Source organism: Anabas testudineus, chromosome 24 (assembly GCF_900324465.2).
Source record: "Anabas testudineus chromosome 24, fAnaTes1.2, whole genome shotgun sequence".
In the NCBI taxonomy this organism is placed as follows: Eukaryota; Metazoa; Chordata; class Actinopteri; order Anabantiformes; family Anabantidae; genus Anabas; species Anabas testudineus.
The window spans coordinates 13853486-13876429 of record NC_046632.1 but is presented as its reverse complement, the minus strand read 5'-3'; the positions used below and the strand labels follow the sequence as shown (position 1 = coordinate 13876429).

At 39.1% G+C, this 22944-nt stretch overlaps 1 protein-coding gene across 7 annotated transcripts in view; it reads left to right on the top strand.

Annotated features, from left to right (window-relative positions):
* The window catches only part of ptprk (protein tyrosine phosphatase receptor type K), an 86743-nt gene extending 66883 nt beyond the window's left edge, over positions 1-19860 (top strand). The window contains exons 20-38 of one of the 7 annotated variants that reach the window (XM_026340614.1): positions 3285-3420; positions 5235-5264; positions 7441-7601; positions 10435-10622; positions 11009-11096; positions 11897-12042; positions 12992-13009; positions 13438-13474; positions 13562-13659; positions 13747-13863; positions 14081-14235; positions 14365-14500; positions 15341-15490; positions 15744-15917; positions 17370-17501; positions 17787-17912; positions 18012-18175; positions 18510-18645; positions 18744-19860. In XM_026340614.1, the coding sequence (XP_026196399.1) occupies positions 3285-3420; positions 5235-5264; positions 7441-7601; positions 10435-10622; positions 11009-11096; positions 11897-12042; positions 12992-13009; positions 13438-13474; positions 13562-13659; positions 13747-13863; positions 14081-14235; positions 14365-14500; positions 15341-15490; positions 15744-15917; positions 17370-17501; positions 17787-17912; positions 18012-18175; positions 18510-18645; positions 18744-18797 (2246 nt within the window). In that variant the 3' untranslated portion in view covers positions 18798-19860. Of the gene's footprint in view, positions 1-3284; positions 3421-5234; positions 5265-7440; positions 7602-10434; positions 10623-10996; positions 11097-11896; positions 12043-12991; positions 13385-13437; positions 13475-13561; positions 13660-13746; positions 13864-14080; positions 14236-14364; positions 14501-15340; positions 15491-15743; positions 15918-17369; positions 17502-17786; positions 17913-18011; positions 18176-18509; positions 18646-18743 lie in introns of those variants that run through there. The other 6 variants (XM_026340610.1, XM_026340609.1, XM_026340608.1 and 3 more) reach the window with 6 other exon arrangements.
* The last annotated feature ends 3084 nt before the right edge of the window (positions 19861-22944 follow it).

The following is a 22944-nucleotide window of genomic DNA, read 5'->3' as shown; positions in this document are numbered from 1 at the left end:
ACGCTGAAAGACTTTAGAGAGGATTTTAGATTTTTTTAATAAGGGGAGAAAGACTCTAATGGACAGAGAGGTCAGACGACTGGCCCTTCCTTTCTCTCCACGTCCTTCTGCATGTGTGTGTGCACTCAACCGTGCAGCCAGGACGGAGGATGGTGGTCCTAGTAGGTCATCTGGACTATTGTGTATTGTCTATGCTGCCTCAGGCTGTTTTGTGTGTGTGTGTTTGTGGCTGGATGCTGTGAGTGTTACTAACTGACCTGGATAATTTTTACAGACATTAAGAGCTGCCGCTGACATTATGAGGTCAGACTTAGAACCCTTCAAAGATTGTTTTTCTATGTGGTCTTGTTTGATACACGGTGCCTGTGTAATTATCTTGGCCTGAAACCACTAAGCTGGACGTAGATGGTGCCATTAACCAAAAAAATTATAAGGATAATTTAACACACAAATGCCCAAATAATGTGGAGCTGTTGGGACGATTTATTTTATCTATTGACCCACATGTGAATCTGGGTGACTATGTCTACAGTAATATTTTGGGATATTTAAAAATGCACTGAAATCTGTGTCTGTCAGTTTGCTAAAATTTTATCTGACAGTTTTGGAAAAAATGTTCAGTGCCTTTACTAAAAAACTAACTTGAAAAGTTTATAAAATATTCAAGAAACACTGTAAGGTTAATTGGTAATGTCATGATTCTGTATAAAAAGAGTGTTCAGTCCAAACTTAGTGAGAGAATTGTTCAAGTCCTCTTAAAAAGAATATTTCTAAACACAAAGAATTTGGGTCTTTCAACATCTACAGGACATAAAATTATAAAAAGATTCAGTGTTTCTGGGCGAATCTCATTTTAGAAAAAGGGGTTTGGAAATCAATCATTACATTTAGCAGCCACTTATTACCCACTTTGGCATTTAAAGCAGGTTCTGCTGTGGTTCATATGCAAAGTATTCTATGTTATCGTTAACAGTGATCTACTTGCTTAACAAATTTATTCTGACTTAGTCACACATCACACACGTTGTAGCCAAATGTGTATTAAACTGCAATCGAAAGTCGTCCCCAAATATCTTCATGCTTGATTCAGTAGCATTTATTTAAAATGAGTGCACAATTGCTTTAACAAAATAATTTAGCTTTTGAACAACATATTTATGCCCTGACCTGATTTATTTCTGCAGTGGGAACAGTTCAAATAAACAAGTTAGGGAACAGCTCTGACAGATTTTGGTTTTGGTGTTGTTTTGGAATTTGCTCACAATAAGTAAAATATTAAATTATAACAACCTTATCCGTTAAAAGCAATGTTTTGGCTCACACTGTTACTGCTAATGCTTCATCTATCAATCTGAGTCCTGTGTTTTTGTATAGAATTTGTTACATAATGACATGAGGCCGGTTGGAGAAGATTTCATTGGCGCAAGCATTTTAGAACAAAACATGTTAAGGGCACAAATATTGAGACAGATAAAGCAAGAGAGGGGGAGATTATATTTATCTTGTTGATATTTAGCATTAGAAGTGGATTATTATTTGGTAGATGTATTGCGTTGTGTTGAGTTTTGTGCATATGTCTTTGTGTTGGATTATTTGGATTATCATAATGCATGATAATGTTCTTACTCTGCAGTACAAACTATGGTGGCGTTATGAGATGAGATCACTAAGTAGAGCTTAGGAGCATGAAAACAGATGCCGTCTCTCTTTCTGTTGACTTTCTGTCCATGATCAACAGGGTTTAAACCACTCTACAGCATGCACTCTGCCTGGAACATAATTTGTGAATTATATTCCAAACAGATGAAATCGGGGAGTTCAGTCAAGTCTCTGAAGTCATCAAAAACAGAAATGAGTTTGAGTACAAGTAATATGTGGTGACATTGGTGCAGAAACATGTCAGAAGCACTTCCAATGAGAGCATTACACTAAGAATAACCTGAAATACACTGAAAAGACACACAGTCACAGTTTGCTTTAAGATGGCTGCATCTGGAGGTAAGAGGAGTGAGTGTGCAGGGAGTTCACTCAGGCCGTGCATCAGATCAGATGTTTTATCAGATGATAAAACAAAATGAATCAGCAACTCAGATCTGTGTAAGCTGAGTGCTTTTAACTCAATTGACCCAGCTCCATAAGATGATAGAGGCCAGGGATAAACATTGTCATTTTCTGCCGATGCTCTGTTTGCTGCCTTTTCACAAGACTTTGTGAAACAAAATTGTAAATGTTAAATTGTAAAATTAACCCAAACATCATGGTACTGTCAGATGATCCAGCCCTTTGTCACAACACTAAAATATCTCACAGTATTACATGGATTGCCATGAATGTTTTGTACAGGCATTCACGATTCCTTCAGGATGAATCTTAATAACTGTGGTGGTCCTCTGAGGACACAAACTGACAAAGCTGCTACTGTAGCATTGCTTTCAACTTGTTTCTACAGTTTTCTTAGTAAAGCTTAGTTTATATAGGCCGAGATGTCTACTATAAAACTTATACAAATAATATAATAAATAATAACGTTACTAAAGACCAATGAGAGCTTTTCACTAGTAGTTTTGTTCATTTATTGCGCAAAAATCATATATATGAAGAATTTCCTGTCTCGTCTCATACTATTTGTAATCCCAATACGCTTTTGGCTGTATTTGCGTCATGGAAGATGGTTGCCATGGCATTTGCATTGGCAGTTGTCTGACTTTGCTTTATAAAGAACATTTAGAGTCTTGATATTTACCTGATCTTTAGCACAGGAGTGATTAAACCTTTCTGTTTTTAATGGCTCATCAGGATTTGTTTCCTTATCACGCGCACCACTTTCTTGATGTGAGGGCAGAGAAAACAAACATAATTCCTGAGGCTGTTAGGTGGCATCCTTGTGCAGCCTGAGGTTCTGCACAGATGAGTAAATACTTCAACATAGTGCCAGGATTCATTATTTGTGTAACAAGCTTACAATCAGTTGAGAAATGTGGAGAAGGTCTACACATCTTGCCCTTTAGGTGCCCTGGATTGTGCAATTTACTGGTGGGTTGGTTTGATTTGAGCAGTGCACAGTTACAGATTTCAGAAACAGGATGTCTGGGTGGTGAGAAACATAATCAGCTTTCAAAATGAGTTTAACCAAACTTTTCAAATAATAACAGGGCTTTTTTATTAGTATAACACATCTTTCACATAAAATGACCTTTTCTTTTTGTTTTTTAATAATTTGTCAACTGTAGTTTGTGTTGATATTACATTACAATTAATGTTATTTTATTGTCACTATGTCAAAGGTGCTACAGAGGAGCCGGAAGTTATCCCTGACCCTGCTAAACAGACAGATCGTGTGGTGAAGATTGCTGGGTTCAGTGCTGGTGTTCTTGTTTTTATTCTGCTGGTGCTGGTAGCCATCCTATTGGTCAAGAAGAGGTGAGTGACAGCACCTCAACATGTTCGCTAAACAATCAGCGCTAATGAAAAATCTCACGAAGAGTGCAAATCTTACATGAGCAATACTTCATGTCCAGACACAGCTGTGCACCTACACTAAATCCATTCTCTTGTTGTGTGTTGGTCCACTATTTGCTGTAATAGCACCATCATCCATCCATCCACCATTAACGTTGATCTCCCTTCAGAACCACTTTGATCGCTTCCTGAAGTTGGCTCTGTTTAAAGGCACTAAATAGCTGAAGGCTTGTTTTCCTGAGATCCGTGCAAAAAATATGGTACTTCTAAAATTAGTCACCCACGCTTCACTGTTGTGTGATTTAGTGCAGAAAAATATATGAGGTCATGTTTTTTTTGTTTTGTTTTTTTCACATTACAGCTATTTAAAACAAATCTCAGACATTTAAATATACAAGAAGATAAAAGTCCATAATATCATAGAAGGTTGGTTGAGTGGTTGTTCACTTTAAAGAAAGCATCAGGAAAAGTCAGAGTTGTGCTGTGTTCATTTGGTGCAGGGCTCCACCATGTGGCTGCTAAACACAGCTACAGCACTGTGCAGCAGCTGTTTTCTGAAGAACCTGGTAAAACAGAAGAGAGCAACCATACATACAACTCACTATGATCATTAAATAATAACGTGCTCTCATCACCGGAGAACTTTGCAGCCCCAGAACTTTATAATTATATTCTAATTCTCTTAATGAAGTCATGGGACTCAACATGCGTGCTGCAGCTTTAGTGTCACAGTATAAAGGATGTAAATGGCTTAAAGCTTAAACTGCAGCGTAACAAAAATACAATTTACTCGAGAAGCTCTTACTACTTTGTGATACTATCTCTGACAGTGTTTGGCCCACAGTTTGCGCTCAGTGGCATCATTACTGTAACATGCTTTACTGAACATGATCTGTCCCTCGAGGATTTTCGATCCCAATCGAAAGATAATGCTGTTTTGGGGGATAACAGTTTTTTTATGGCTCCGTAATTCTATGTACAACCACATTTATTCATCTGGACTAGAGACAGATTGACATATACATTAGGACCAAATCACTAAATGATCAAGGGGCTGCTAATAAGTTAATAAGTCTTAGATACTGTATTTACAACCAACCTGTGACAACTGACTCGCGTTAGCAGTAGTTTGCTAGTAAATATAATAAACATTATGGGACAATCTGTGGTTGTATGTGACCCTCATGAGGTTTTGTTGACAGATAAAGGTTTCTGGGGAGATCAATCTTCATCGTCACTGAATCTTTCCAACTTTGAACAATACTGCATCTTTAAAATGGTGGGACATGATGATATCTCTATGACATCATGCTTGCTTTACAGGAAGCGAGTTTTGTGGTGTTAACAGATCCGATTTCAGCTAATTGTTATTATCCGTAGGAGTGATTAAAGGCGAAAGGACAAAAGCTCTAACCAGGGTTGTCCAGTTACAGAAAAAGCGGTTTTAAAATATTGCAGGACTAATTTAAATACTACAGAAGTAAAGAAGAGAAAGACTGCATGTTGATAGGTTAATGTTTGCAGTTTGTTGTTATTTTAGTAATAGTTTACAGGCTTCTTAGCTTGTTTTGTAGTATTTATTGAGTATTAAACTTGAAAAAATAGGGCCCATTATAATTATAACAAACCCTTGCATGACCTCAAGTTGTAGCAATCAATAGGTGTTTTCTTCTGTTTCTGTTGTTGCTCGTTGGGACAGGACAGTACTGTCCTGATTTGCACATTCATGACCCTTGTGTCTCATTCTTTGCTTTCTGATTGGCTCACAACCCCAGGAGGACCTACTATTCATACTCTTATTACCTGTAAGTAAACAACCAATCAACAATCAGCTCACCCAGCTGCTGTTACCTTATTTGGCAAATTTATTAGTGGCTAGTTGTTGTTATTTTTAAAGATGCAGTATACTTTTTTCAAGACAGAACACATTTTCAGCTCTGACCAACCAGTCAAAGTCATCCTCATTGACACCTTGCCAGGGTGGGGATCAGTTCACTTTCGTGTCAGTCAAATCCTTTTTTTTTTTTTCAATTATTTCCTTATATTTAAAACATAAAAATAATTGTTTCCTGTCTGAAATATAAGAAATAAACTACTCCTGAATCTTCAGTAAATTAATAAACATCAGTTTTGAAAGTTTAAAGGGACTGAACTGACAGTGAATTGACCTCAGCCCCGGTGTCCTCTACATGCTCCAAAGTTGCTCTGAAGCAGGCTGAGAAAGGCCAGTGTTGGCCGTAATCCACAACAATGCGGGCCAAAGTGGGACGACACAGGCCTGAGCGTGTTTTTTGAAAAAAGAATGCTGCACTTGTGACTTGTAGCTCTTTGTGTGCATGTAGTCATGTGATCATCCATCCGCCCATCAAGTCACAGGTATCACAGTAACTCCAGTACACGTGCTCAACTGGACCAGTTGGTTTCCTTTTTGGGAGGGGGGGGCTCTGATTTTGTGTTGGGAGTTCTTATGGTTTTTCTTTTAGGACGGGTACTTCCTCCTTCCTACTATATCTCTTATTATCTCTCACCAGCTGTGACCAAAATCACTTTTTCCTGCACACATAGTGGTACCTGATAATAAAATCTAATAAAATACACGGTTTGTAGTTGGTTTAACAGTTCATAATGATAGATACATTGTGCTCAGTATCAGTTATGTACAGTACAGTATATGTTAAAATTCAGTACTGAGAAAATAAATGAAAAATCCTAAATACGGATCCGACTTAGTTCTGGTCACAGCTACTCCTGTTTCTTTCTCTAGAGTACAAGTACACAGCATATGGTGGTTTCTGTACCATTTCTCTGTTGATACACTCACACAAGCAGCTTTCGCCTGATCAGCAGTTAAATCTTTGTTCCTGCTGAGTGTGTGTGTGTATATTACTGTATGTGTGTGTGGAATCTCAGGGGTGGAGTTGGTGTCAGGAGGTAAAATAATGTATATGCAAAGAAATCACAGCATGCTTTATGTCTGTTTGCGGGTCAGAAGTCAGAGCCTTACATTGGATCAGTTTGGTGACAATCAGTAATTGATTTCATTATTAGCATTCTGCTTTCTTCAACTACATCCAAGCTACATTTTTATATGTACACTGGGTCTCAAATTGCTTTAAAAGTGTGAATTTAACATTTTTTTGACCATGAAATAAACACAGAGATTGTTTTCACTATTTTAACTGATGCACATCTATGGCTCTGGATACATAATGTTCCTGCATGCTTAGTCATGCTCGAAATATATAGCCCTCAACAGTTGGACTGCAGATATTGAGAGAATTAAACACACCATAAGGTCTTAATTGTTACCTTTTAAGCTATTATTTTAACAGTCTCTGGTCTCATGATAAATGAAATTTGTCTTGATAACCAAACCAAAGCCATAGCAGTACCAGTTGTAGTGTTGCTGAGATGTATCCTCACTCTCTCATAACACTGAACTGGTTACTGGTGCAGCTCCAGGTCAGAAGTCATTTTCTTATTGTGCTTCTAATGGGATTTTCCTTATCTTTGCTGTCAGATAAAAACATTAAATTATAAAAACAGAGTTTAAATAGCTCACAGTTCAAACATTTCTTTCATCTGACAGCTCATCTATAAGGTACCAAGGTTTATAACCAGTTTTCTTTTTCTACTTGTCATAAGTAATTTTCCCTGGTCTGTTCTAGATGCTGTTTCCCTTTGCTCCTATAGAAGAGTCTGTTAAATGCTGCCATTTACAAACAAGCATCTCCTTTACCTTCCTTGCTTGTTGTCTTTCCTTCCTCTCTTTCTCTCTTCTCCCATCCTTTCAGAATCAGCAGCCTGCAGTCAAGCTACTGTTGCCAAAAAAAAAAAAAGTCTTAAAAATACTAAGACACACTCAATTTGAACATTTATTCCTTGCAAGGCAAATCAAAAGTGAGGAGTTGGTCTGCAGGCAGCTGATGTTCATGTACTTGTTTGCAAGGTGCCTGACTGTGTCCGTCTATGCCTTGACAGGAAACTGGCTAAAAAACGTAAAGATGCCATTGGAACAACTCGGCAGGAAATGACACACATGGTGAACGCCATGGACCGCAGCTACGCTGATCAGAGCACCCTGCATGGAGAAGATCCCATGGCTGTGACCTTCATGGACTCTCACAACTACAACAACAGATGTACGTTCATAAAACTCACATCTTTCATCCACCCATCAACTTTCATCCATTATCTCTCCTGTTCTCCCTGATGGGACTTTTACAGTCATTATTCTAACCAACAACAGCATACACATAAAAATGGTTTTTATATTTATTTAATTCATAGTTCAATTTTGATGTTTTTTGAGTAATGAATTGAGCTGCAATAAGGTGGTATGTGGTATGTTTTCCTGCCAACTTTACTGAAATCTTGAATAGAAGAGTTTTGCAATTTGGGCAGAAAAATGTTTGACTGATTAAATCGATTAGTTGAATAATAGATTCATCTTTATAAGTTAAGACTTTAGATTAGATATATGATGAAAATTGGAAACAAACAATGACAGATTCATTTATAAATTACACATTTATATTTGTAATTAGCTTTTCCGGACCACACTGAGCAAAGCAAACACTGATGATCCTCCAGTTCAACATGGAGGGTTTCAGACGTCATATACTGCTCTCTTTTTTCTTTAGGGAGCATTTGATCTGTCCTCACTTTTGGATCCTTATGTATGTTTGATTAACACTGACAATTAGAGCATTTCTTCACCATGTTTCCTCCTGCAGTGCCCAACGATCCTCTGGTTCCTACTGCTGTGTTAGGTGAGATTTATGGCATGGATGGCAACGTCATATTTACCATCAACATATTTCCCTGTATTGATCACCTGTCATTGTCATAAAGCCCCCGTGCTTGTAGCCATGTCCTGTATATCCCTATGAGTCTCTGCATAGCTTAGTTTTATTTAAAACTGTCTGTAACTGTGGTCGTTGGACAGAGTCATCATCTCCATTACAACCTGTAGTGCCACTGACATTTATGTTTGTGTGGATGGATAGTTTGGCTTGGGTGTAGCTTCTGTACTATGATGTTAGACGTGATAGATGTTTCACGAAGGTAAATAACATAAATATTACAAATATTACAAACTCTGGAAGTTTGTAATGTATTAGAAGATATGAGGATGATAAAACTGTGTGTTCCTCTTTTATCTTTTCATGCCACCTAGTGCCAACTCTTTGTGTAAAACACTCCCAGTACTAAAAACTCCCAACAGCCAAGCACTTCATCTGTCATCCTGTGTTTTTCCCAGGTTCAGTCACTCCCAATCCCAGCCATGGTTTCTGTTTCCTACTGAGCGTTATTGATATTCACAGTAATTACCGTCATTCTCCCTTAGAGACCTCATTATTTCCACAGTTTTGAGTTGTTTTAAGCCATGCCATCTCCTGTGCCTAAAATGACAGACACTGAAGCTTTAAAAAGGGGAAGATAATTTGTCACATTGCCTCTGCAAAATGACTGCAGATTAAATTTGTGACATCAAGTCAATGTAGTGCCTACAGCTCTGTGTCTTTGTCACAAGTTTTTTTTGTGTGTGTGTTTGTGCACTGGATCTAGCCTGCCTGAGTATCTACCATCTGTGTTATTCCCCAGGCTTGTTTTGTTGCTCATGCCCGAGTCACAATTGTGAGATTGTGTAATTTTTGCCAACTTGGATGTATCTCCAGCTCCAGTGTTGCACTGCAATGTGTTTATCTTTAGTTTTGTCTAGTGTTGACACAGCACTGTGATGGAGTTCGAACATTCCCCTAAGGCGTCCACAATCCACAACGCCACCAAACCGTGTTAATTAACTGTTCCATAGCATCTAATTTGGAGTGAAGTCTGCAGTTACAGTATGTCCCAGCCAATAACATCACAGAGTGGAAAGAAGGAGCAGGAAGTAGCGAATAAAGACGCCGTGTCAGGTCAAGTTTACTGTTAATTGGCCTGATGAAGGTTTAACAAACCTTTAACAACCAGTAATGAGCTAACATGTCCTCAGAGCAGAGAAAAGCATCAGTCAGATGAAATAAACAGTGTCAGTTAATAAACACAGGTGAAGATGAAACCAGTCGGTTGTGCTGAAAGTCCGAGTACCCGCCATAATAAAACCTGTCACTTGCATTTCTACTGCCAACTCACATCATCCCCCACAGCACTGACAAGTTCACCTGTATGTTCTGCATCAATTTGACCTTTTAAAATACTTCTCCTGTCTACTTGTTTCCGTTAATTAAATCCAAAAACTTTACTCACAAAGTATATTTCTTACCTTTTTTTAATTCTCAAGCTGACTAACAGATGTTTCCTCAGCTGCTTTTAACTTTACAAAATACATACATTTGAAGCAGCAACTACTGAAACAAGTCATGTAGATGTAAACAACAGTAGATGAACACTTAAAGACACTGCAGCAGACATATTTAAAGTGTTGCAGTGTCTTTTATCTTGTTGCAGATGCTTTAGTAAAGTGGCAAAATTCACAAATCACAAAATTCACAAATGGTAATTTCCTAATTACCATTTCCATCATGCTCCGTTGTTTTGCGACATCACAGCGATCTCTTGTAAACTGGATCATCCGTTATGCATACACCTTTGTGATTAAAGCAGTCTGACTTCACCTTTGTCCATGTTTAGAGTCTAACAAATTGTCTTGACAATCTGACAAAACTGTGCACTCTTTCCTTTTTCTGCTGCTTTGACGTGTAGTTCCAATCACAGGTGAGTATAGACAAAGGAAACAAGCTACTGGTTTGGTTTCAGATCCACCTGTTTTCAGGTTACATTATTGTATCTCACCTACTTTAACTTATAAAGCTGTGTAATTTCTTTCACAATACAAGATCCATTTTATTCTTTAAAATGTAAAAACTGCTTTCAAGCTTCCAGACTGAACACATTGATAAGTGAAAGTTAAATTCTAATGAAGTGAATTAATTTTCATTCAGGCTGACCAGTAATTTCCTGTTGTTGCAGATGAGAACCACAGTGGCTCTGCAGCAGAGAACAGCAGGCTCCTCGATGTTCCTCGCTATCATTGTGAAGGAACTGAATCGCCTTATCAGACAGGGCAGCTCCATCCTGCCATCAGAGTGGCCGACCTCCTGCAGCACATCAACCTGATGAAAACGTCTGACAGCTACGGCTTTAAGGAGGAGTATGAAGTAAGATTATCATTATCAGCACTTTTATTATTAGGGTTCAACAGAAGGTAGGCTATTATTGTGAAAATCTGTAATGCTTCCTGTGATGTTTTGCTTTCAGTTAAAATGATAAAATGACTATTAGCGTTAAATTAACTCTTAATTTGAGGGTATTTCCTTTGCCTTATCGATTTAACAGTCAAAGCGCTACAGCACTTTAAATGCTCCAATAGTTTTAGTATCTAATAAGCATTATTGAACTGCTCATCTACCGGTACAATAAAATCACAAGAGCAAAGCAATCATTCAAGTCATTCTTGCTGCTCAGACATATCTTAAACAGTTTTTTAAAAATGCACGATGTATAATTTTCTTCTCTGTTTTCTCGTGTGTTGTTGGTGATACAGAGCTTCTTCGAGGGTCAGTCGGCCTCCTGGGATGTGGCCAAGAAGGAGCAGAACCGTACCAAGAACCGCTATGGGAACATTATAGCATGTAAGCAAGACATTGACCTGTATTTATGGCGGATCATTTTTGTTACGAACTGTAGGAAGAAAGGAAACAATTAGATTAAACTGAATAAGTAGAAATTGTATAATTAAGTGTTTGTTTTGTCTGCTGAGACTTTTAGTTCACAAGTTGAGCAATAACTGCAAAGGCAGAAACACCTTTTGTTTGTACACCTTGAGAATAACTATTAGTCTGTGCTCTGAAGATCTGGGGTCTTCCCCTGGGTAATGTTATTTCTTTAGACTCACAAGGTCAAAATAGCAATTTAGTGAAAAGCTATAATGCATTATAGTCTGTGAATGTTGTTGGGTAACTGCATTCAGGTGGTCAAAGAATAGTACTTCATATATATAATATAGTTTGGACCTAATGTTTTTATTTGATTGTTTGAAGTTGTGTCATTTATTTGTATTGAACAGAGAGAAGATGATTTATATTTCAAGAACTCACAGCTAACACACCTTAACTCCTACTCAATGTCAAAATAAGTACAAATACATTTATTTAGATTTAAATGTTGCTAAAAGAGCACAGGGAAAAACAAAATGCAGAGATGCCTCTCTTAAAATAACCAACATTATTCGAACTTTGTCTGATATTACTATGAACATGTAGGAACTCATCACTTATAGAAAGAAGCTGGCTGAGAAAACAGGATTTCAGGAGCTGTAACTCAATTCATTTGCTGCTCTATAACAAATATCTATTCTCTTTTCCTCCCCCTCTGTGCTACTGTCTCTATTTTTTCTGCTGCTGTCCCCCTATTCCTCTCTGTATTTCATTAGATGACCATTCAAGGGTTATTCTCCAGCCCATAGAAGACGACCCTTCCTCCGACTACATCAACGCCAACTACATCGATGTAAGTGGAAACGCATCGAATGCTACTATTGGCTCCCAACGAAACCAACGAAACCACACTCCCTCGCTCGTATGTCAGGCCTCTATACCTTTATTGCGTCTACTGGTCATCCATCATACCATTTTACATATCCAGCCACCGCAAAAGCACACCATAAATGCAGCACTAGTTACTCAGGCATCCTGCTGTCTCTCTCCCAAGTCTGTCCATTTATTCACCCATCCATCCTCAAATGTACTCTCACAGTTTATACTGATACAGCCATATTAACTAAATTACTTTTTTCCTGCATACACAGTACTTTCTTTTAAACAGGTGATTTGACAGACAGCTTAAATAAGAAGGCCACTCTCAGTACTGCACATAAATACAAAGCAAACTGGTAGAAACAAACAGAAACATAGACTGACAGAACAGAATTGAACAGATTGTTTAATCTCTACAGAACACAAGGTTTGGCTCCAAGACAGCCAACTAACATCTAGTCCTGCAAATAACATCACACCACAGCTTGTTGTTGCCCTCAATCCATTCATTTGCCAGTTTTGTCTCATGTTTGTGCATAACTCCATAGTCATCTTTTGCCATTTCAGTTTCACAACAATCATCTGCATGTTTGACTTTCACATTTTGAAAAACTAATACTGCTTATAGCGCACTCTTTACTCTTCTTTGTTATCATTTGAGTACTACATGCATGCTACCACAAACTAAAGCATGGAATTAGAGTGAAGAGTTGGACACTCCCTCTATTGAACATAAACTGGACGAGATTGGAAAGAAATTCTGCTATAATATCAGAAACTATATAATAGCATGATTTAAGTAAAAGGAAGTGTCCTCTCTTTTCAGTCTAATTTAATTTAGACCATATTTTGTCTGCATGTTCTGTTCACGCTCCCATTATGTCAATGCAACTTTTCTTTTTCTGATTGACACTCACTGACATTGTTGTGCTTTCTTTCTTTCTTTCTTTCTTTCTTCCACTCGTTCTTTCTGCCTGTGGCTTGGCCTATAGATTTGGCTGTACAGGGATGTAAGTATCACTGTGGATTCTTTCATTCATGCCCCCTAAACCTTGATGCTTGTTCACCTACACATCCACACGTTTACACCTGTCCATACGAGTTGCTGGGGCCTGCATGAAAAGTTTCACTCTGCTTTGCCCTCCCACCATTGTTTTACACTGCACTAATTGGTTGTGTGCTCATTGCACTCCTGACAGTTGATATAAAGGTGACTATGGCAGTAGAGTCTAATTTAGCAACTTCAGAAAGGTAACTTATACACGACCAGCTTTCCTTTAGTTAATACAACAGTGTCTAAGTATTAATGCTAGCTTATATGTACTAGATCATCATTGGAAACGTCTTTCGCCTGGGATGAGAGAAACAGAACAGATTAGTTTTGGCCTACTACCTGTTGTTTTGATGCACATTGAGTTGGTATGATGTTGTGTTTCAGGGCTACCAGAGACCAAGTCACTACATCGCTACTCAAGGTGAAATACCTAAATATAAATTCTGCAGTGAACAATTTTCTTCACACATAGCCATCAAACTAAATGCTGACTATATTTTATGTGTAGGTCCCGTTCATGAAACAGTGTATGACTTCTGGAGGATGGTGTGGCAGGAACAGTCAGCCTGCATCGTCATGGTAACCAATCTGGTGGAGGTCGGAAGGGTGAGTTTCTCGTTTCTCTCTTCTCCACTCTGCTGTGCAGTTCAGCTAATTGATCGAAAAACTAATGTCAGCTTTGATTTTTATTAGGTCAAGTGCTATAAGTATTGGCCAGATGATGCAGAAGTGTATGGAGACTTTAAGGTGACATTTGTGGAAGTTGAACCTCTTGCTGAATATGTGGTTCGCACATTCACACTGGAGAGAGTAAGTTTTACAAAATATCTCTGTGTTTGTGTTTGAGATGTTGTCTTAAACATATGGAATTTCATTTCTGTTTCCTATTTGACATCACTTACAGTAGTTGTATTGCCTGTGATTAGCTTGACCAGTTGATAATGTGTTCCTGTGAATAAACCTTTAACTTGGAAAACATTCAGTGAGCTGTAACCTACATACTATGGATCTTTTGTGTTTTGCTCAGCGTGGGTTCAACGAGGTGCGGGAAGTCAAGCAATTCCACTTCACAGGCTGGCCCGATCACGGAGTTCCATATCATGCTACGGGACTACTTTCCTTCATCCGCAGAGTTAAAATCTCCAATCCACCCTCTGCCGGTCCTATTGTGGTCCACTGCAGGTATAACATACTGAAGTACATGCTAACCTATACTGAATGCACTCTACCATATAAAATAATAATTACTAGCATACGTTTATGTGACAGATCGTCTACTTTATAGAAATTATTTTTCCTCTGTCTTTGCAGTGCCGGAGCAGGGCGCACAGGCTGTTTCATAGTCATTGACATCATGTTGGACATGGCGGAGCGAGAAGGGGTGGTCGACATCTACAACTGTGTGAAGGCTCTTCGCTCAAGGAGGATCAACATGGTACAGACTGAGGTGACTGCATTACCCATCCTCCATCTGCATCCACATCGTAGAATATATTCAGTAAACCGTCACTGTAAGACTCAGCCATGAGCATGGTGCAGGCTGAAGTGATTACGTAGAGCCATCTATCTGTCACCCATTCATAAATCCCACTAGAAATACTGTGTAATGTAGTATAGAAGTATATTGATGTGTTTCTTAGTGAAGATTTCTATTATTGTGGCCAGGTTAAGGGTTAGAATCCATCTTAATTCATCAAGTAACTTTGTCAAGGATGTGAAAATATCTCACTTTGGCGCCATCCAGTGACCTGATCAAGAATTACGCAGTGACTTGAGTGAAGCACCTCCGTCCATTATGTATTTTCTGTGTGTGCAAAGAAAGGGGCAAATAGTTGCATTATTTAAATAAGGTCACAAACCTTGCGGAGTCACCTTTAGGGCCAAGTGATCTTAATTACATTTTTACATTATCAATGCTAAAACACTGAACAGTAAATTGTGCAAACTGTTGATCTGCAGCAGTGTTATAGTATAGACACAGTTTAAAGTTTAACAAAGCACATTCACATCTGAGCAGTCATTTCAAAAGATTCAAAAACAAATTCCTGTACAGACGGACTCAGAAGTGGAGTAAATCAAACCTTCTCATCTCATCTCATGTCATTCATAGCTCCACCTTCCATCAGTCTTCACTCTGCATGCTCATTATCATTGTGTATCACAGCTGTTTGGGTTATCCACATGACAAGTTCTGTGCCTTTTTATTGCTAATCAGTATCTTTATTAATAGGTAAATTGTTTGTGTGTGTGTGGGTATGATAATATGTCTTGAATTATATGTCTCCAGGAGCAGTATATATTCATCCATGATGCCATACTAGAGGCTTGTCTATGTGGAGAAACAGCCATACCAGTCTGCGAATTCAAAGCAGCCTATTACGAGCTGATTCGTATCGACTCCCAGACCAACTCGTCACATCTGAAGGATGAGTTCCAGGTAATTAAAACATGCATCTTTAGTCCTTATAGTGAAACAGATCTAGACTGTGACAATCAATCATTCACATTTAGGTGAATGACTGAACAAACCTGTGCTCAACAGCCTAACATGTTATGGACACCAATTTCTTAGGCATCATGTTAGGATACTTTCTCATCTTCTTGGGAACTCCCTTTGAGTCCCAACTTTGTATGTGAAGGTTTATACTGTTGTCTCTGTGCTAACTAATTATATCCCTCTATTTGTCCAGACGTTAAACTCAGTGACCCCACAGCCTCAGCCTGAAGACTGCAGCATTGCATTGTTGCCTAGAAACCAAGATAAGAACCGCTTCATGGATGGCCTTCCTCCAGATAGATGCCTGCCCTTCCTCATTACGATAGACGGAGAAAGCAGCAACTACATCAATGCTGCTCTGATGGATGTAAGTCAATATCACACTCCCATACACATACAGTGAGGTTGTGTTATTTTCAACACATCATTAATGAGTAGTTTGGGACATTTCACACTGTGTGTGCTCTGAAATAGCATTTTAGCCTAGCTGATGTGTTGCTTTTAACACAATTTGAGCCCACACAACATGAAAAGATAATAAAAAAGACAAATAATGTTGGTTGTCCCAAACTGCAGTCACACATTTGTTGAAAATGATACAGATATTTAGGAGGCTATACACACGTAATGGTGAAGAAAACACATAGACATGCAAACAGTGTTGCACATATGTCGATTCAGACAACACTCACACACACAGACTACCCTTCCTTGTTTGTGTGATGCTGTGTTTGTGGTTTTAGCAGCAGAAGGCTAGAGACAAATCCAGGTTCTGAAAAGACCACTAGCTTCTCTGGCCACCACCTAAACATTACTTCTATTGGCAACAGCTGACTTTATGCCAGCGTGTTGCCCGCTTGATAAAAAGGTGTAAAATTAAGGGAAGATAGAAATATCTGGTGATCAGTCAAAGTTAAACGTTAAGGTTTAGTTGCGATTCTGTGTTAATAAGAACTATAGATTTTAGAGGGAGGACGGTGTAGTAAAGGGTGGGTAAAGATACACATTGATATTAATGTAATGGTTGATACACAAAGTGTAATACATGCATGGTGTGGAAAGAAACCTGGCTTCACTCCAACAGCGGTTGTTGGAGAACAAAAGTCCAGTTTTTCAAATTCCTCTTTAAAGTTTAGTTAAGTTAAACTTACCTTTGGCCTCTCTCTAATCAAGCTGTCAGAAGAGTTCCAGGTAATGGGATTTCCGATTTCTAATACTGGATTTGTTTCATGGCTTCAGTGTCATTCTGCCATCAGGTTCATGTTTAGCAAAACCATTTGCACCCTAGATCCTAAACCTGATCTCGACCCTCACCTTAGACTCTGCTCATGTTTACACTGCCTCAGTCAGCGAAGTCATTCACGCCCATGCCACATATTTGGCTGCACATGTTCATTCAGGATGAGCAAGGCTCAGTTAACTTTGAGTTCAGTCACTTCTTTAAGTCCCATGACTCCTTTAGGGGGTTTATCTTTTATTTGGACCTGACAAACATGGTCCAAATAACGTGGTCTAGTCATTCTAGACTTTTTTCTTCAGCTTTGACTGAACATGAAGATAACTGACTGTAGATGTACTATATATTCAGTGTATTTGTTTATGTAATGCATGCTCCCACCCTCCCACTGCATGACCAAGTATCAAATGATGTATCATATCCCGAAATCTGTTTCACTCTGCTCCGTTGTTTGTGTTTTCAAGTGTGTTTATATGAAACATACAGATTTTTAAAGGTTTAAAGTACCTTTTGTGCAACAAACATGACGTCTGTGTTGATGAAAAACCTGATATTGGTTTTGTTGTGTCTTCTCCTCTGCAGAGCTACAGGCAGCCTGCTGCATTCATTGTTACCCAGCATCCACTGCCTAACACAGTCAAAGACTTTTGGCGTCTGGTTTATGACTATGGTTGTACCAGTCTGGTTATGCTGAACGAGATTGACTTGGCTCAGGTAACTGCAGTGTCTCATTATGATATGTTGATAATGTCATAAAACAAAGATTAGTTGTTGTTTCGCTTAGTTTCAGAGAAGCTGATATTTTGCTAATGTAAAGGTCTCAGTATAATGTCTGTTTAATTCATACTGTGAACCATTTGTCCTGAGTCCTGATATAAACACTGTCAAATATCCACAGCTCCAATGTTAATGTACTTGAATATAGACAACATAAATGTTAAAATAATGACATGCTCTTTTCATGTATTGTATCTAAATGCTGCATCCTTTTCTACTCAGGGCTGTCCTCAGTATTGGCCAGAAGAGGGCATGCTGCGTTACGGGCCGGTCCAGGTGGAATGTATGTCCTGCTCGATGGACTGTGATGTTATCAGTAGACTCTTCAGGGTCTGCAATCTCACCAGGGTTAGTACTCAGATTTCTGTTATCTTATTGTTTCTCTGGTTTTCTAGTTCAATCCATTAACACTTCCTCCAAATGTATGTGTGTCATTTGATCTTTCAGCCTCAGGAAGGCTACCTGATGGTCCGTCAGTTCCAGTACCTGGGTTGGGCAGGACACAGGGAAGTCCCCGCCTCCAAACGCTCCTTCCTCAAACTGATCCTGCAGGTTGACCAGTGGCAGCGCGAGGGGGAAGAAGGAGAGGGGAGAACCATTGTGCACTGCCTGTGAGTACACAGCATGCTTCTTTCATCTCTATGGGTTTATCTCTGTAAGGTGAAAAAGAGCTGTCTGTTACTCAGTGGAAAAATAAAATCACTCAACATGTTCCAGTAGTGGTCTAATAAATACTTGAGGAATGGTAGTTAGTCTTCATATCTTTGCCCCATTTAGTGGTTTTAAAAACTGTGAATGACTTCCCTCACAGTGACTCTCAGAATTTAATGACAACCTGGACGGTTTGTCAACAATATCAGAGGGGTCAAAACTGCAGATGAAATATCAATTTCAGCATTTTGTCTCATTTCTCTGTTAATATTTTGTGTCTCGGTCCCAATACAGAAACGGAGGTGGGCGTAGTGGAGTGTTCTGTGCCAGCAGCATTGTCTGTGAGATGGCCAAAAGACAGAGTGTGGTCGATGTCTTCCACGCAGTAAAGACCTTGAGGAACAGCAAACCTAACATGGTGGATACTCCGGTGGGTTAGAGACAAGCAATAATCACATGTTGGTTTTGGTTTATTGACGACATTTAGCCATTGGAGATTAAATGTGGTCAATGCGTTTGTGTCTGCAGGAGCAGTATCGGTTCTGCTACGACCTGGCGCTGGAGTTCATCGAGTCCTCCTAAACAGACGAAGGAGAGACGAGGAGAAGGAGGTGAAGAAGAGAGGAGAACATCGTTCCACATCCCATCGAGTGTTTGCTTTCGCTTGGTCCTGACTCCCCTCTGTGCTGGCCGTTCTGTAGCATCCATCCATCCAGCATCCCTACAAGTGGCACATGGGAAATTGGCTCCTGTTGTGTTGTTAAACAAAGGGAAAATGTTCAGACTGTTAACAGAAGGAACTGTTGGGAGTACGACAGAAGAATAGATGTTACTCCTTTTATTCCTTTACGCTTACTGTACAGCTTTTTGAGTGGGCCCAGTGTACGTATGATTCGGGCTCCGTTTAAATGTTAAGCCTCTCACCACTCTCCCGTGGACTCGACGCACCGTGCTGTCTCATCTGCAGTACTCCATGTGCACTGTAGATGTCTCCCCTCCTTTTGGCAAGCTGCAACCACAGCTTTTGAACAACTGCAAGTTAAAGTTTCCAGCGGCCCCCACTTTCCTGCTCTCATTTGAATATCAGAGTATCTTAACAGCGTTGGACTTCTATCTCATCATGGTGATGTTTGAGTATTTGCAGCCTGTACTTTTGTACAAAAACAAGAAACTTAAAAGTCACATCCTGGCCAAACTCTGTGAATGCTTCACTTTTATAATCCATACGTCGGCAGCCACATCTTCATATTTTCCTGGTTGTGTCAGTGAAGTCTGAATCAGAACATTATTAAGTATTTGAATAGTTAATGGCCACTTTGAACCCATTTTACTTTGGTTACGAAACCGTCAGATGCCAGATCAAAGACATAAAATAACCTACTGTCGGTATAAGTTGCTTAATAGATAAAGTAGTGTCTTAGAAGCAGGAATGACAATGAAACAGAAAGTTTACATTAAGTCAAGTATTAGGCTTTTCGCTTTTTTTATTATTATTATTTTCTTTTTTTTGTGTGGCGATTTGAAGATGTGTAGGATTTTTGCTGAAATGTATTATTGTTTATGTTTTCGGCTTTCTTTTGTAGCATCACTTACTGATTTACTGGAAGTTATGAAGTCCGCTTTGTACTGCAAATTGTAAAAAAAATATATATATATATCACACACACACACACACTTTTGAACACTTAACGATTTTGTCGAACCATGTGATATTTGCTTAATCATGTTAGTTTCAGGGCTGGGCCCAATGCACTTTCAATTCAGCCAGTTCATAAATGGGATATTTTATCAAATTTTAAATGTAAACAGATTTGGGGTTAGGAGGAAATCTGTTGAGCCTAAGACGAGACTGAGAATTTTTTCATGGACAGGTGAGTTAGGATTTCTGGTTTGAGTGGAATTGGAAGTGAACTGACCCCAGGCTTTGTTTGTTTTGTGCACTGGTGGCCAACACACTTTTCTCTTTGTGTTTATTTCGTAGCTGATGTTTATTCATAAGCCAAAGACTTTGTGTAAATATGTCTATATGGAGAAAGCACATTGTTTGTATTTATTGTTTACTGGCATTGCTTGTAAGAACAATCATCCTTCATTCCATGTTTACTCTACCACCAGCGTTTCTTAAACTGAGGATGCAAAATGGGCCGCAAGTCTGTTTCCTCGGGAGCCTGGAGAGAGTCAGTACGATTTAATGAGCCCGTAACGGGTCCCGAGGTAAGAGAGCGCGTCCGCTCAAGTTGGATCCTTGAAGAAAAGTTTAGGAACCCGTGATTGAAGCTGTATATTAAACGCATTAGAAGTAGTTTTTCAGTATTTAGATGGATTCCGTATTATCGTCTTGTTTTCACTTAATGAATCTCTGTGATGTTATCGTGGTTTATTTGTGTAAAAGCCCATCGCTCTGTTTGTGGTCAGTAGAACATCAGAGTGTTCGGATAATAGCTCCTATCCCTCCGAACGTCTTAGTCGGGATAAGCTGTTTATCTTCATCCTCATATCCTGCTCACCATTATTTCCGTGAACACACACTGGCTGGGTGATGCAAACAGGCTTAGTGAGTGAAACATGCAGGACTGTGAAACAAAAAAAAACATTTATTGTGCCTAATCATTTGAATTTCCTCATTGATATAACTCAACATCTTAGATGTGCAACCAGGGCTTTGTTGAATGCGTTCGAAACCCGTTTGAACCATGATAAAGAATTTTATTCATGAGAATGCTTCGTGAGGGTTTACAGGCTCAACGAATACCTGATGTGTTTCTGTGCACACACTGATTCAGAAAAAAAAACTTTTATTGTAAATAAAATGTTGTATGTTCCACTTTGTTGGAACGAGAGAAGCCCTGCTCTAAAGGATGTTATTGTAAATAGACTTTCATGAGTACTGTAAAGGCTGAACTGAAGTGCTGTAGATGATGGATCCAACTGAGATATAAAGTCACAGCTTGTACTCTTGGACAATGCAACTTCAAATATTTACAAATATCGTTTAAAAACCCTAGTTTTCACTGAATACAGAGCTTTATTGTGTTGGTGGAGCAGATTTCTGGTCTGGCCCAAAGAAGGAGAGAAAAACCAGAGGCCATAGCAGCATGTTAATGATGGGGTTCTCCAGCTGGACTAAACTCACGAGAGAGAAAAGTGAAGAAGTCAATGACAAGTGTTAACACTATAGGTGTGAGGGGAAACCTGAAGAGCAAATCCGGTTAGGATCCCTCCCATAAATCCTCTTAATAAGTCAGAAGCAACGGCCTTGAAGAATAGAGAATGAAGCTGGTGTCTGGATGAGCGGCCAGCCTGAGTACAGAATTGATATTCATGGTTCATAATTATTCTTGTCTGTAATGTTTGGCTTCTTTGCTGTAATAAAGACCACTTCTTTAATTAAAACTGTTCACTGCGAGTGTTCTGTTTCTCGTTCACAATTACAATGATGGGAAGTGAAAAGGGCACGGACCTCGCCGAGATCTTCAACCTCACAGTTCGGATCCAACAACCCGCAGATGTTAACAAGATTACGCCCACCGTCAGCCGCTGTAGTGTGTGGCGGTGTCCTACCAAAATTTCAATAAAGTATGTTATTAATATCAGAAAACAGTAAAAATGTGCTCCTTAAAAGGCCATCTCTGCCCTCAGATCATTTTAATTATAATCTATAAATTGCCCTTTTCTTCAGACAGTGGGAAGATGTAGAGGCTGGTGGATTGACAGCTGACCTCCGTCATCCAACCTGAACTGAGGTGTAATGAGCCAGAATAATAATTCAAAACACCTGGACACGAAGAAATTCAGCACCAGTGTTTAGAAATGCAGCATGTTTAAGCTTCTAGTCCTCAACAGCTGCAGCAGCAGCTCTGGCAAATGAGAGATTAAATGACTAAGACGAAGGCTGAAGTTGCAGCAGCAGAGTTCTGCTGCCCTGTAATATTAGCTTGTATTAATTGCACCTGTGCTTTCCCTGTTACTACATGTTACACAATCAGCCATGAAGCCAAACGATTGCCCAGACTGTTACATCAGTGTAACTAGAAACACCTGGTCTCAGTGCCCCACTGGGACATTTGCAAATGACATCACACAACAAGACGTAAAGACTGTGAAAGGTTTTGCACTGAAACTGCAGGAATAAAATTCAGTTTTAAGGTAAGACAGCTCAGTCTTAGTGTGCAGGGAGACAAGAGTTTCATTATGTTGTTGCTGATCAATCTGAGTCAATACTTTATTGACATTTTGTCAGGAGTGAAGCTCTGCCTGTGTTTTTGCATTAATGTAGTTCCTGGTCCATTTTGAGTAAAGAAAGGTTTTCATACATGCTGTTGTACATTTTACAAATGCAATAATTAGTGCACTCGCTGCAGGAGGAAAACAGTAGTTTTTTACGTCATGTTGATCGTATGAAGGGGCTCTGTGTTCATATAAACTTGGTGTTGTGGTTAAATGTGGCTAAAAGTGGTTTGTCATGCGACAAGGTGAGTGCCACATACAGTCCAGAGACCTGCAGGAACAGACAAGAGTCTGTTTCAGTTCATGTGTTTACTTGCTCACAATTCAATGAATCAAGTGTTGTAACTCTATTATTAACTAATTAGAAATATAATTAATTTAAATCACGACAGATGTAACTAAGAGCCAGTTGTTGTCAGGCACTTCATTTGGCGTGCCCCTAAGCGAGCCTTTGAGCTAAAATCCCACACAACTTCAATGCAGAGCTCTTCTCTGAGTTCCC